We start from the raw sequence: 14,947 nt of genomic DNA, 5'->3' as shown, positions 1-14,947 counted from the left end.
GCTCTGGGTGGCGCCTCAAAAATGTGGGCTCTCGCTTAATGCCAGACCCAGAAAAGGCCCACCATCCTATGCTATGGGGCGGGGGATCTCAGGCGCTCTTTCTTCCCAGTGCAACACCAGGAATTGCTCACCCCTTTGCATCGTCTCTCCTCCAGCCCTCGGGGTTCCCTTGCACCCCAATGCCCGTTGCATTTGCTTTTAACGCACAGGGGTCCCCCCAATCCTGCCCCATTTCCCCCTCCTTCCAACGCCCCCCCCCCACTTCCACTGCGCCTCCCCACCCAAATGCACTTTGCACTCACCCCGATCCCTTGGAGAGGTGGGCGGGGAGGGGGCTCGAAGGCGGCAGATGGGGGGAGGCGGGAGATGGGGGGGCAGGAAGTGGGTGCCTAGCTGCGTTTCTAGGCATCCGGACTCTCTCCCGTTAACCCTGAGTTGGATTTATTTATTTGTTTTGTCTTGCCACTCAAAGTTGACTCCGGCCATCGCCGTTTCCAAATCATTTGATCTGGCTAAGGCTTTGGGGGTTCCTTCGCTTGCACCCCATAATATAACCCGAGCAAAGCAGGCAGCCGCAAAAGCAGGAGCAACGGCACGAACCTCCTTTGCGAGGTCTGCCTCTCCTGAAGATCCCGCTGCAAATATTTATTTCATGTGCCGAGCAAGGAAAAGAGGTTAAATCGGAGAGAAGAAGGTGGAGGAAAAGGGTGATTTGTGCAATCCGTTTCCTGGCCACTACCAAATTCTGGGGGTGAGCCCAGCCAGGCTTGTTGCTTCATCAGTGCCTGGGAGGAGGAGGAGGAATCATCTGGCGGGGAGTTCCAGAGGCTAAATATACGTGTGTGTGTGTGTGTGTGTGTGTGTGTGGCGTCACGAAGAGTCCATGGGGTCTCTTCCATGGGGTCCATGGGGTCACGAAGAGTCAGACACGACTAAACGACTAAACAACAACGTGTGTGTGTATATATATATATATACAATTTCAACATAACAATATATCAAAGCATATCATATTCATCATTTCCCCCCTTTTTTCCACTCCCCATCAAACCCTCCCTCCCTCCCCCCAGACTTCCTTCAGCTCCTCTCTCTGATTTCTCAGCACATGTTATTCTCTGCATATTATAAAGTTGTTTCAATCCCTATATAATCTATCTACCATATTATCAAACAATAAATTTGTGTATGTTTATCCAAAACCTGCCAAGGAGTCCAATTCATTTTGTTGTATTTTTAAATACTTTGTGGAAAGTTCCCATTCTTTAAAGTCACAGTTGTCCTTGTCTCGCAGTTTGTATGCCAATTTAGCCAGAGTTCCAGAGGCTTTAGAAGTCTAATCCTAGGGATCCCCTGCGATGCAGGACTCTCAACTAAAGCATTCATGTCGGGTCTTTTAATTGTATTTCTGTTGTTTCTTTTATATCTTACATATTGCATCTTAATCACATTCCTACAGAAGTTGAACTGCAGTGCAATAGAATGCGAGGAGCAAGAGAAGGAACTACCATACTTTTTGCTCTATAAGACTCACTTTTTCCCTCCTAAAAAGTAAGGGGAAATGTGTGTGCGTCTTATGGAGCAAATGCAGGCTGCGCAGCTATCCCAGAAGCCAGAACAGCAAGAGGGATTGCTGCTTTCACTGCGCAGCGATCCCTCTTGCTGTTCGGGCTTCTGAGATTCAGAATATTTTTTTTCTTGTTTTCCTCCTCCAAAAACTAGGTGCGTCTTGTGGTCTGGTGCGTCTTATAGAGAGAAAAATACAGTAAAACGCAATTAAAACTATTTAATGGGATGGGTGTACCACCTCCCACCTTCAGTCGCAGAAAAAGCAGGAGCCCATTCAGCTGAGATCTGACTGAATGGGAAATATAAGAGCCATCTTCTAATAGCTAACGGGCTGTCGCATGGCTTGTATTCTGCTGGTCCAGAGGCCTGGGCTAAAATAATAGATCCAAATGACAGTGGAATGGGCTTCATCGGGAAATGGCAGACTCTCCTTCCTTGGAGGTTTTTAAGCAGAGGTTGGTTGGTCTTCTGTCATGGATGCTTTGAGTTGAGAGTCCTGTGAAATAAAAAAATTAAGGTCTCATATATATATAATAAGTGTTCAGATAACCTGGCAAACAGGAAAAACAACAACATTCAAATTTCTGTTGTAGACCGCCTTTTCTGTGATGGAGGTATGATGTTTGTGGGGGGTGGTCTTGGGTTTACACCCCTTCTGTGGTGTATGTATGATGTATGGAGGGGTTGTCTGGAGCTCCAGGGCAGGGAATTTAAAATGTCTATAAAAGGGCAGGCACACCTTTGTTCGGGGTCCTCCTCCTTTCCTGCGTGTGAAGGGGCACCCTGTTGCAACAGCTTTAATAAAGATCAGGCTTACTAGCTGCTTTGCTTCTCAATATTCTCTGGTTGGCCTCTGTTATTTTCTCCTACCTACAAAGTTTTACAAAAACATAAGTACAAAAATACATGAAAAAATAAAAGGGCTCTATAAGGGCTCTACAAAGGACTCTATAAGGGCTCTTGTCTTGCCACCCATAAGGGAATAAGGACAGATTTTTGTTTATTACACCTGCTTTGCAGCGGGCTGGGCTGGATGACCCTTGGGGTTCCCTTTCTCCTTTACTAGTCTATGATTCTACGGTGGGGCTTCCTAAGTCCTTGCAGAGCCTACTTCACTGCAATCTGTTTCTGGCCAAGGGAGGTGACAGCTCAGAAACCCAGTCAAGGGGATCCCCCCAAAAATGAAGGCATCTGCAGTGCGCCTCCTTGGCTCCTGGCGCCAGCTTGGTGCGCTCGGCTTGCCAAGGGTTAAAAAGAAGTGAGCTGGATTCCTAGAGGGGACGGGGAAATAAAGTGGGGGGCCAAGTCCTCCAGAGCAAAAGCACCTCCCTCTGAATTCCCTTCCTGCAAAGGGAGCTGGCAGCGGCTTTTGTGTCTGAAGTGCCGTAGGGATCTAGTGAGTTTTTTTCCCCTTTCTTCCATAGCATGCATTGGGGAGAAAGGGGGTGTCCCAGGGCTGCAGGGGGAGCATGCATGGGGGGGGTGTTCAGCTAATGCTTGGGGGGCAGCCACCACCCCCAAATCAGGGAGCAGAAGTATTGCATCTAGATCAAGGGAAGTAATAGTGCCACTGTATTCTGCTCTGGTCAGACCTCACCTGGAGTACTGTGTCCAGTTCTGGGCACCACAGTTCAAGAAGGACACTGACAAACTGGAACGTGTCCAGAGGAGGGCAACCAAAATGGTCAAAGGCCTGGAAACGATGCCTTATGAGGAACGGCTAAGGGAGCTGGGCATGTTTAGCCTGGAGAAGAGGAGGCTAAGGGGTGATATGATAGCCATGTTCAAATATATAAAAGGATGTCCCATAGAGGAGGGAGAAAGGTTGTTTTCTGCTGCTCCAGAGAAGCGGACACGGAGCAATGGATCCAAACTACAAGAAAGAAGATTCCACCTAAACATTAGGAAGAACTTCCTGACAGTAAGAGCTGTTCGACAGTGGAATTTGCTGCCAAGGAGTGTGATGGAGTCTCCTTCTTTGGAGGTCTTTAAGCAGAGGCTTGACAACCATATGTCAGGAGTGCTCCGATGGTGTTTCCTGCTTGGCAGGGGGTTGGACTCGATGGCCCTTGTGGTCTCTTCCAACTCTGATTCTATGAAGTCCCCCCCCTCCCTCTCTGCAATGCCAGGGAGGGGGCGAGTTTGCAATAGGTCTTGCACCTCTAGTCTCCCTTTGCCACTTTGGGGAGGGGGTGGGTCTTTAAGGCAGGGGAGGGGGGATGGAATGCAAAGAAACCACATTTGGGAATAAGTCGCATCGGTAACAAGAGGTCGTAGCCGGGCGGAAACGTTTGGGCATGGAATACACTTTTAAAAATATATATATATATTAAAAATGAATACCTGACCTATAGAGATGAAAAGAAATAATGGCCGTTGGGAAATTGAGGAAAGAAAGCACTTTCCCCCTGCTGCGGTGCGTAGTCAGAACTGTGGAACTCGCGGCAGCAGGAGTCTTGAGATGGGCAGCAACCATGCTTCTGGCCGGCAATTGCTGGGTGGAGAAAATAATAATAGCCTCCAACATTTATTTATTTTTTGGAATATTTATTAAAGTTTTACAAAGACATAAGTACAAAAATACATGAAAAATTAAAAATACAACATACAAAAGACAAAAAGAAAATAGGAAAAAATTAAAAACGAATCCGTTTTCTATAACTTTAAACTCATTTGCTTGTTTCCTTGACCTCCTCTCACCTCCCCTTTTTGTAATCCCATTTACATAATCAAATCAGCAAATCCTTGCCCTCTTTCATTTCTCTTAACTCTATATCTTAACATATTATAACTCTATATTTCCATCCATTATCAATTCATTTTTGCATATTCTTAATAACTTTGTTGCTAATGCCACTTATTTTCAATCCAACATCATTTTAACATTCATTAATTTTACAGTGTTTCAGCAAATAGTCTTTAAATTTCTTCCAGTCTTCTTCCACCAACTCTTCTGCCAGTCATTTCCGCCAATTTCATATAGTCCATCACCTAGCCTCCAACATTTCTTCCCTGAAAATAGGGATGCCCAATTCCTATTTTATTTTAGCCCCACCAATTCCCAGGGTCCCCTGGCAAGAAGGATTGATTGTTAAAGCACTCTAGGGATGGCAGCCGTGTAACTGGAATGTATGTGTGGGTCAGGGTGGGTGTCTCCTAGCAACCCACTGCATCCTTAAACTGTGGTTCCCAGGATCATTTGGAGGGTGCCATGACTCTATAAAATATATAGTGCAGACAAGGCCTGTATATTTGTTTTCTTGAGGTTCCCCCCCTCTCATGCTGTAAAGTGTGTGTGGTTACTTATGCAAAAACCTCAAAGGGTTGGGGGGAGGGAATTCTGCAAATGCTAACAGGCTCCCCCACCCAACTTTCTTGAGGCTCTATTTGTGTATTATTGAGGCATTTTCCTCCACGTTTGTGGCTTTATGTTATTGTTGTTGAGGTTGTTATTATTGCCATGGGCGTAGGCCTGGGGGGGGGGCAACTGCCCCTCCTGATCAATTAAATAAATAAAAACACTTAACTAAAAGTAGAAAGCTTTTGACCAATTTTTCTGAGCACTTGGTGTCAACAGAAAGTAATTTAAAGCTTCTGTTGTCAAGACTTTTCATTCCGATTCTGCTAGGTAGAGCCAGACAGAGGATGATGTCAGCATATATGGCTGGGGGGGGCGTGGAATGATGTAACATTATTATTATTATTATTATTATTATTATTATTATTATTATTACTATTATTGTTGTTATTAAACCACCCTTTACCCTAAGTTCCATGGGCAAGTTACAACATGAAAACACAACTTACTATTATTATTTATTGAATTTATATACCGCCCTATACCCAGGGGTCTCAGGGTGGTTCACAGAATAAAATGAAGATAAAAAACCACAAAATACTCAATAAAAACAAAAGCAACCCAATACCCCCCCCCCCGCTCACAAAACACAATTTAAAAGGGTATAGGATGTAAATCAGATCAACCAAAGGCCTGGTTAAAAAGGAATGTTTTTGCCTGGCACCTAAAGGTGTATAATGAAGGCACCTGGCAAACTTCCCGGGGGAGAGCATTCCACAGACAGGGGAGCCACTGCAGAGAAGGTCCTGTTCTCGTGTTACCACCCTCCGAACCTCTTGAGGAGAAGGCGCACAAAGAAGGGCCTCAGAAGTTTATCTTAGGGTCCGGGTAGGTTCATATGGAAAGAGTCCTTGAGGTACTGTGGTCCTGAGCTGTTTCTTTTTCATTATCTGGGTTGTCCCAGCCACACTGGGCAGCTTCCAGTTTAAAACAACTTACAATCACAGAGTCTGGGCTGGTACTGTCTAGCCCTGGTTCCTAGCAAGGTGCATCTATGCTTGCTCAGGGAACATTTTGCTTCTCCTGATAGTGTTTAAGTTTTACAGCAGAATTATGTATTTGCTCTGTAGGTTTGGTAGCAGCTCAAATTAGGACAGACAGAACTTGGCATAAGACAAAGGGATTCCTTCAGATCCTTTGGAGGCTTCCTGAGAGCACACATGGATGAACAAGACTCGGCTGGCCCTGAAGCAGGAAGGGGCAATGCCATCCAAACTGGGAACAGTGGGGGATTCTGGGAAAACTCTGTGCAGAAGATCCTAGGTGAGGAGGACACCCCCAGCTCAAATGTCCAGAGCCAGCAGTTCAGGCAGTTCTGCTACCAGGAGGCCGAGGGACCCCGAGACGTTTGCAGCCGACTCTACCACCTTTACCGCCAGTGGCTGAAGCCAGAAAGGAATACGAAAGCTCAGATGCTGGACCTGGTGATCTTGGAGCAGTTCTTGGCTATCCTTCCACCAGAGATGGAGAGCTGGGTGAGGGAATGCGGAGCGGAGACCAGTTCCCAGGCGGTGGCTCTGGCCGAAGGTTTCCTCCTGAGTCAAGCTGAGCAGCAGGTGAGAGAGACTTTCCTCTGGGTAATCCCAAGGGGCTCAGAACATGAGGGAGACTCTCCCAAAATTCTCTACTAATTGCCCATCCTTTTTTTGAAAAGCATCCCGATACCCTTAAAGTTTTTGCCTCTTGCCATTCCTTTTCTAATCCCTCTCCCTGTTCTCTGTTTTGAATCCTTGTTGCTCTTACAGAAAAAGGATCTATTTGCAGAAATGGGCACTGGCTACTCTGAGGTGAAGAAGACTCAGTTGCAAACCAGAGAAAGGCCACTGGGTAAGGATTAATTCTTTTTTCTCTCTCTGTTCGGTCACATCCTGTTGATTTTGGAACAAATCTGTGAGTCCTTTTCATAGCTGTAAACTTTTCCCTTTTCTTGCAAGGAATCCTATCAGTATAAGGGAATTTCCCTTAAAAAAGGTAAATATTGACAGCTATGGTCTTTTACACTTGGGTCCAAAAGCCCAAGGGAGGAGAGATGTATTTTGACACAACTATAGTATAAAAGGGGTGTAAACATGCACTCAGCAGGTGAGATTGTTTCGAAGGCCCACCTGTAATTAGTAATAATAATAATAATAATATTTTATTTATACCCCGCCCATCTGGCTGGGTTTCCAGCCACTCTGGGCGGCTTCCAACAAAACACTAAAATACAATAACCTATTAAACATTAAAAGCTTCCCTAAACAGGGCTGCCTTCAGATGTCTTCTAAAAGTTTGGTAGTTATTTTTTTCTTTGACATCTAGTGGGAGGGCATTCCACAGGGCAGGTGCCACTACCGAGAAGGCCCTCTGCCTGGTTCCCTGTAACTTGGCTTCTCACAGTGAGGGAACCACCAGAAAGCCCTCGGCGCTGGACCTCAGCGTCCGGGCAGAATGGTGGGGGTGGAGACGCTCCTTCAGGTATACTGGGCCGAGGCCGTTTAGGGCTTTAAAGGTCAGCACCAACACTTTGAACTGCTTAACCTCTGAGAGAACGGCTTCCCAAATTACCTTTGTCTCTCGCAGGTGACAAAATGATGCCAGCAGGACCTCCTCATCCATCATTTCATGGTGGCCGAGAGGAAGCAGCGGCTGAGGAACCAGATCAGGTAAGAGGAAGGAGCATTGTGGGGAAAGAGGCTGAGGAGAGGGGCAGTTGGGTGCCTCTGGGCTGGAACAAATTTCTCCTCTCCTCTTTGCTTTTGTCAAAGCTGCCCTTAACAAAAGCTGGAAAAGCTATTCAATAAGGTTTATGTGCTGAGAATAAAAGCCGCCTCACCTTAACTAGCCTTCTGAATATTAGCATCATTTATCGGGACTTGGAGTTTTATTTATATATTCATCGTTTAATGCTAAAATAGGCTTCTAAGTAGTTTGCAAACCACAGCAAACAGTGGCCAGGATTCACCTAACCACCCCATCAGTTTCACCATAGGACTTTTGCCATTTTCCTTCCGCTCCCTTATGCCCCTTGAAGTTGGCTTTCGGGCATTCCCCCCCCCCCAAAAAAAACCAGCACTTCGAGAAAGTGGAGAGGGGATCCTTCCATCTTGCAGACTTGAATGCCCACGCAGACAGAATGATTTGGAGAGCAGACTGTTGAGTTCCACCCGTTTATACAATGATTAATGCCCACCATTAAAATGCACAACAAAAAATATCATTAAAACATTAAAATAAGCATCCATAATTAAAATGTGCTGCAAAACAATTGCATTAAAACAACAGACTATATATATATATATATATTTGCTTTCGTAGGTTCTTGTCAATTTAATATATATATTAAATTTAATATATATATTAAATTTTCTGTTTTGTAATTTAAAATATTCATTTTTACATCCTTAAGCACATCAAAGTGCAAGTAGATAAATAGGTACTGCTCCGGCGGGAAGGTATACAGCATTTCCGTGCACTGCTCTGGTTCTCCAGAAGCGGTTTAGTCATGCTGGCCACATGACCCGGAAAAATTGTCTGCGGACAAACATTGGCTCCCTCAGGCAGTAAAGGAAGTTGAGCGCCGCAACCACAGAGTCGTTCACGACTAGACTTAACTGTCAGGGGTCCCTTTACCTTTACCTATAATAATAATAAAAAAAATTATTTATACCCCGCCCTCCCTGGCCAGAGCCGGGCTCAGCGCAGCTAACACCAGCAAAATTACAGTAAAAAACATAATGGGGGGAGACCAATTTAAAATACAGGTTAAAATGCAATTTAAAAAGCAGCCTCATTTCAAAAGTAGCCCATAGATCAAGACCATAAGGGGAGGGAAACATAAGGGTCAGACTGAGTCCAAACCGAAGGCCAGGCGGAACAGCTCTGTCTTGCAGGCCCTGCGGAAAGATGTCAAAAAAGATATCACTAATTTCCCTTGTAGTCCTCGCATGGTTCATATCACATATTATAAATCCCTGCACATTTTACAGAAAGTATACCATTCAGTATTCCATTATTGCATCAGTCAAAGCTTATTTGCACTGTTGAATTTATCTTAATGCTGCCAGCATTTTCAGCTGTAAACAGTTATTTCCCATATATTCAGTAAACATTTTCCAATCTTCTCCAAACATATGTTCTTCTCTTATTCTATATGTAAGCTGCGCATATTCTGTCAACAACAAACAATTAAAAGGCAGAAACAACAGAGCGATGTGTAAATAATATTTATGCTGTCTAAGAGGAGGACATTTTTCTTTTTCTTAGGGTCCAATTTGCTTTGAAGAGGTAGCAGTTTATTTCACAGATGAGGAGTGGGCGTTGCTGGATGCTGACCAGAGAGCTCTGCATAACGAAGTCATGGAGGACAATTGTGGGATCATGGCTTTTCTGAGTAAGGCTCCCTGTTGGATCATAATCTCTTTTTTGAAATTCAGTACCTATCTGTGATGATCCTCCAATATTTTGATGTAGCTCAACTGCACATCTGGGGTTCATACACCCCAACAGATAACCTTGAGTGGACAGTATCTGTTGTTTTGACTGTGAATAATCTTTCTCCAGTTATGCCATTTTGAACAGTGATCAGGCTGGTCTGAACTGCCCAAGCCTTTTTAAATGTAAGCTTCAGAGTTGTTAGGGGAGCTGGAAGTAGATTCTGTCAGGTTTGTTGTTTTTTTATTTTTGCTTCTGTCAGTTTCTGGTTAGCCAAAGAGACTACTGACATTGGAGATGGAGTGAATACCATGACTGGGCCAAACAAAATCCATCCCAGGTTTCTTGAATCTCAGGTTCCCATAAATATGTTGTGATTCAACAAAGGCAGTGAACCCTGTAGTGAGACCTCACATCGAACTCCCTTCTGTTCTTCTTCTATCACAAATGTTAATTAGCATTGTTCAATAATTTGGGGGCCTATTTCTTCCTGATGCTCTGATCCTTTTCTCTCTTTATTTACAGGGGGTGATAAACCGGAAATTAAGAACAAGGGAGACAACAACAAAATCCCTTATGAACGTTTGGAGTGTAGAGATGGCTTCAGTCAGAGGTTCCATTCCACTTCCCATCAAAGAAATCCCACTGGGAAGAAATTATATCAATGCTCAGAATGTGGAAAGAGCTTTAGTCAGAGCTCAAATCTCACTTCCCATCAAAGAATACATACTGGAGAGAAACCCTATCAGTGCTTGGAATGCGGAAAGAGCTTCAGTCGGAACTCGCACCTCACGTCCCATCAAAGAATCCACACCAAGGAGAAGCCATATTACTGCTTGGAATGTGGAAAGAGCTTCACTCGAAACTCAAATCTTACTTTACATGAAAGGATTCACAGAGGGGAGGAACCATTTAAATGCCTGGAATGTGGAAATAGCTTTAATTCCAAGAGAAGTCTCACTTCCCATCAAAGAGTTCATAGTGGGAAGAAACCGTATCAGTGCTTAGAATGTGGAAAGTGCTTCACCTGGAAGGAAAGTCTCACTTCCCACCAAAGAATTCATACAGGGGAGAAACCATATCAGTGCTTGGAATGTGGGAAGAGCTTTAATACAAGCACAAACTTCCGTCGACATCAGAGAATTCATAGTGGGGAGAAGCCATATCAATGCTTGGAATGTGGGAAATGCTTTAATACAAGCACAAACTTCCATAGTCATCAAAGTATTCACCGTGGGGAGAAACCATTTCAGTGTCAAGAGTGTGGAAAAAGTTTCAGTCGGAAGGAAAGTCTCACTTCCCACCAAAGAATCCATACTGGCGAGAAGCCGTATCAGTGCGTGGAATGCGGAAAGAGCTTCAGCCAGAGCTCCAATCTCACTTCCCATCAAAGAACTCACAGTGGGGAGAAACCATATCAATGGCTGTATACAAATTTATTTTTAGGAGATTTTATTTAGTACACGGGTGAGGATTGCAATAGGTTCTCATCATTTGCCAGTGGAGCGAAAAAGTTGCTGCTGTTTCTCAAAACCATGAACTGCATTTTCAGTGCCCAGTATTACTTCATTTCAAATAATAATAATAATAATAATAATTTATTTATAGCCCGCCCTCCCCGGCCAAAGCCGGACTCAGAGTGGCTAACAACAGCTCTGTGAGGTACATGTCATTGGCCAAGGGGTTGAATACCTTCTTCATGTCTGGAGAGAGGATAAAGAGAGATTTGGCAACACTGATGAGGTAGCCATCAGCGCAGGGGTTTTCTTTGGCCCAGCAATTCATGTACTTCAAGAGCCTCCAAGTTGCGAATTTATGGTGCTCCTGATCGCCACCATCATCTCAGCATGTCTAGGATGGTGGTGGCATCAGATTGTGGCTCCTCCTCATGTCTGCTGAACACACAGAAAAGCCACAAGTTTGAGGTTTTCCTCTGTGAGAAGGTAAAGGAAAGGACTCCCATTAGGAAGAAAGAGTTCTCTGTTCATCATACCTCAGAGGTGGTTGGGTGCAACAGCAAGCAATGTTTATTTCCTTCAGCAACTCCAGTAATCATCTGCACCTGTATGATACATGGAAGAAGGCTTAGATTCAACCAAGATTCTGAATAACATGACTCAACCCAGTGCCAGCGTCTTCCACCTTATTCCATGCTACATGCACAAAGCACCAGATCTTCGCCAGTGGGGCACTTTTGTCAGTGTCTCGCATATTTTCCTTGAGCAGCTGACACTGTTCTACTTCCTCCCTGGTGTTAACTGAGATTCAGTCAGTTATAGCAGTCGGCATATTTTTGAAACCATGCTGGGTGGCCATGTCTCCAGTCAAGGCCTTGCGACCCTCTTCACCTGAGGCCTTGCACCCCACAGATTGTCGAGTCTCACATGACCAAGAAGACTTGTTCTTCTTCCTCAAGATGTATAACCTGCCTACCTTTCCCCTTAGCTATTATTGAATGCAAATGTATCTATTGTAACATAAAATGTACTGTAAAGTACATTGACGTTGTAAATACGTTTTGTTTACAAATAGTGTTATGGTATATTAGGGTGTGATGCCCTCATGTGCCCCCCCCCCCCCGCTCCCAAGGATCCTCAGGGGAGAATGAAGTCTCCAGAGATTCCTGATGATCCCTGTTCTCAGAGCGAGTTGGAGTTCTTGTGATAGGATCACTTCTTAGCTGAAATTCCTCTCTGCCTATTGATGCCAGGCAGGCAGTTTTGCTGTACTCTTTTCGGCGCCGGCTTAACGTATGTTTGTTCAGGCAAACCTTTCCAGATGCATGGAGGTTGATGTGCTTCAATCTTATATTGTGAATGTTAACATTTTTACGATTTTAACTTTGCTGTTTAATTTAAATGTTTTTGCTTGTTTTCAACGTTTTTTAATTGATAACTTTGACACTTCTGGTAAACCGCCTAAGAGGTTTCGTTACCGTCCGGTGGTGTATAAAGTTTTGTTAAATGTAAATAAATAAAACCCACCCACTCCAATGTGTGTATAGGGGAAGGGCTTAGAAACCTGTTTTGTTTTGTTTTTCTGAACACTTGCAATAGGGACTTCTTTTGCAGCCAAAGTGGGGGGGGGGATACTGCTTTCTTTGGCTCTGTGTGCCTGTTGCCTGCTGTAAGCATAGCAGCTCAGTGCAACCTATTACTTGGATCACAACTGGATTTGGGAGTTGGCATAAGCCTTGCAGCATGCTGGGATCGCCCTCTCGCTTTGGCCCTTACTATGGTGTTTGAGATTAATTTAAAGACCAGACTTCCTGTCTCCCAAGATGAAACAAAGCAAGAACTGATAGCAATTAGCAGTACAGTGGTACCTTGGTTCTCAAACTTAATTTGTTCTGGAAGTCCGTTCCAAAACCAAAGCGTTCCAAAACCAAGGGGCGCTTTCCCATAGAAAGTAATGCAAAATGGATTAATTTGTTCCAGACTTTTAAAAACAACCCCTAAAACAGCAATTTAACATGAATTTTACTATCTAACAAGACCACTGATCCATAAAATGAAAGCAATAAACAATGTACCAGAGTCACACAATCAGTCAATCAGCAGCTGAACTGGGTTCCACACAGTCACAAAAACAGTCACAAAAGAGCCACAAAAACAAAAACGCAAAATAGATAGCAAGGACAGACCTCAGCGTAACACTCAAATCGGATGTATGGCACTCAAATCGGAAGCATAACACTCCAAATGGAAGTGTGGCACTCAAAACAGAGCACATTCGAGTTCCGAAAAAAAGTTTGCAAACCAGAACACTTACGGGTTTGCAATGTTTGGGTTCCAAGTTGTTTGAGCAGCAAGGTGTTTGAGAACCAAGGTACCACTGTACAGAGTTTGACCAGGCCCCTTGTCCAAAAACTTAACTTGCTCTCTTTTTCTGCATTTGAATCAATTTTACAATGAAGGATTTTAGAGTGTTGTATGTACTGTACTTTGTACTGTTTTATTTTTGTTAGCCGCCCTGAGCCCGGCTTTGGCTGGGGAGGGCGGGATGTAAATCAAATTTTATTATTATTATTATTATTATTATTATTATTATTATTATTATTATTATTTATTTCTGTTTTGCTTAATATCTAGTGTTCATTGGGAGTGTTGGGCTGATGGGAACCTAGCTGCAGAGGTTTACTGGCCACTGTTACCATGGATTTGAATGATATTGTTTATACAGGCTTTAGCCCCACTGAAATCCATGAGACTAAAAGCAGTCCTGTGGCAACTCAAAACAGTAAGAAATTGATTCAGACAGAAACTCTCGTGGGCTACAAACCCCTTCATCAGATGCATGAAATGCTATCCTCATGTGTATCCCCATGGTTATGTTCCTGATAGTGTCTATTCGTGCATACACAATGCAGTTGTCGATAACAGATATCCTAGCACTGGAATGTCAGGTTTAACTTGTCCCATTGCTGATGGTGAGCATATTCCTCAAAACTATTGCATGAAATAAAAATAAAATATCCTAGATCTTCATGAAGCAATAATTCAAAGAGTGTAGTAACGTGGCTGCTGCTGTCTTCTTCCAATTAGGAGCCTTCTAATTAGGTCACAATTCCTGTGCTGAAATAGTCTGTTTCGCCAAGAAATCAAAAATTTAAAGACCTACCTCCCTCAAATACCGAGAGCTGCTGTTTACCCTTTATAGACCACCTACAGTTTCCAGCACCCTTTGCAAACTGCAGTTCCTGGGATTCTTGTGCAGGGAGTGTGTGTGTAAAAACGTGATTTAAATGTACTTGGCTGTGCAAAACACCCATCTCAACTCCTAATTTGGAAATGGGAAATCACACGGCACCCTTTCACCTGCTTTGATGGGGGCAGCCCTGTGTGCTCCACTACAGTTCCCAAAACAACAAACCTCTGATTACGTGAAACATTCAATAAACACACAAGACGTAACTGGCTGTACGTTTGAAAAAATAATATATACTATTCATTGTATTGAATTGTAGATTTCAACAGAAGTAGCTCATAAAGTTCAACAAAACAAGTAGAAGACCCAGTGGATCAGTTCATTCTCTAATCAGTTTATTCCTTTCACAGAGGAATATTAGCCTTTTTTCGCCGTCCTAGGCTTCATCAGTAGTACAAACTACTATGCTATAAGATCCACTGTCCTGTAATTCTGTGGAACTGCAACAACCTTTTGTGTGGATTGTTGGACTCTACGAACCGACATGTGGAATAGACACTTTCACATATATGGACCTTATGCATAAACTGATTAGAGAATGAAATGATCCACTGGGTCTTTTACTTGTTTCATTGAACATGAGCTACTTCTGTTGAAATCTACAATTCCATACAAATAATAAAGGTACCCCTGCCCGTACGGGCCAGTCGTGTCCGACTCTAGGGTTGTGCGCTCATCTCACTTAAGAGGCCGGGAGCCAGCGCTGTCCGGAGACACTTCCGGGTCACGTGGCCAGCGTGACGAAGCTGCTCTGGCGAACTGGCACCAGAGCAGCACACGGAAACGCCGTTTACCTTCCCGCTATGAAGCGGTACCTATTTATCTACTTGCACTTAAGGGTGCTTTCGAACTGCTAGGTGGGCAGGAGCAGGGACCGAACAACGGGAGATCACCCCGCCGCGG

The 14,947-nt window shown here is 44.0% G+C and overlaps 2 protein-coding genes across 3 annotated transcripts in view; one reads left to right on the top strand and one right to left on the bottom strand.

Annotated features, from left to right (window-relative positions):
* The window catches only part of LOC309364435 (uncharacterized protein), a 12,572-nt gene extending 11,757 nt beyond the window's left edge, over positions 1-815 (bottom strand). The window contains exon 1 of one of the 2 annotated variants that reach the window (XM_081901709.1): positions 601-815. The gene's annotated coding sequence lies outside the window, so the exon portion shown is untranslated. Of the gene's footprint in view, positions 1-302; positions 370-600 lie in introns of those variants that run through there. The other variant, XM_081901708.1, reaches the window with a different exon arrangement.
* A 2,033-nt stretch (positions 816-2,848) lies between these two features.
* Positions 2,849-11,765, top strand: LOC309364733 (uncharacterized protein). The gene is made up of 6 exons (XM_081902546.1): positions 2,849-2,962; positions 5,995-6,480; positions 6,670-6,751; positions 7,487-7,569; positions 9,170-9,296; positions 9,863-11,765. The coding sequence occupies exons 2-6, from the start codon at positions 6,085-6,087 to the stop codon at positions 10,795-10,797; spliced, it is 1,623 nt and encodes a 540-aa protein (XP_081758672.1). The 5' UTR covers positions 2,849-2,962; positions 5,995-6,084; the 3' UTR covers positions 10,798-11,765.
* The last annotated feature ends 3,182 nt before the right edge of the window (positions 11,766-14,947 follow it).

The sequence above is a fragment of the Podarcis melisellensis genome, assembly GCF_964234715.1.
Source record: "Podarcis melisellensis genome assembly, chromosome: 2".
In the NCBI taxonomy this organism is placed as follows: domain Eukaryota; kingdom Metazoa; phylum Chordata; class Lepidosauria; order Squamata; family Lacertidae; genus Podarcis; species Podarcis melisellensis.
The sequence above is the reverse complement of the archived record's forward strand: the minus strand, read 5'-3'. Positions and strand labels throughout refer to the sequence as shown.

What these genes read in the sequence shown, in the direction of transcription:
- LOC309364733 (XM_081902546.1), top strand. Translation starts at nt 6,085, where the DNA reads ATGGATGAACAAGACTCGGCTGGCCCTGAAGCAGGAAGGGGCAATGCC. An exon ending in CGGCTGAGGAACCAGATCAG is followed by an intron (nt 7,570 to 9,169) that starts GTAAGAGGAAGG and finishes TCTTTTTCTTAG; the next exon opens with GGTCCAATTTGCTTTGAAGA. An exon ending in TGGGATCATGGCTTTTCTGA is followed by an intron (nt 9,297 to 9,862) that starts GTAAGGCTCCCT and finishes CTTTATTTACAG; the next exon opens with GGGGTGATAAACCGGAAATT.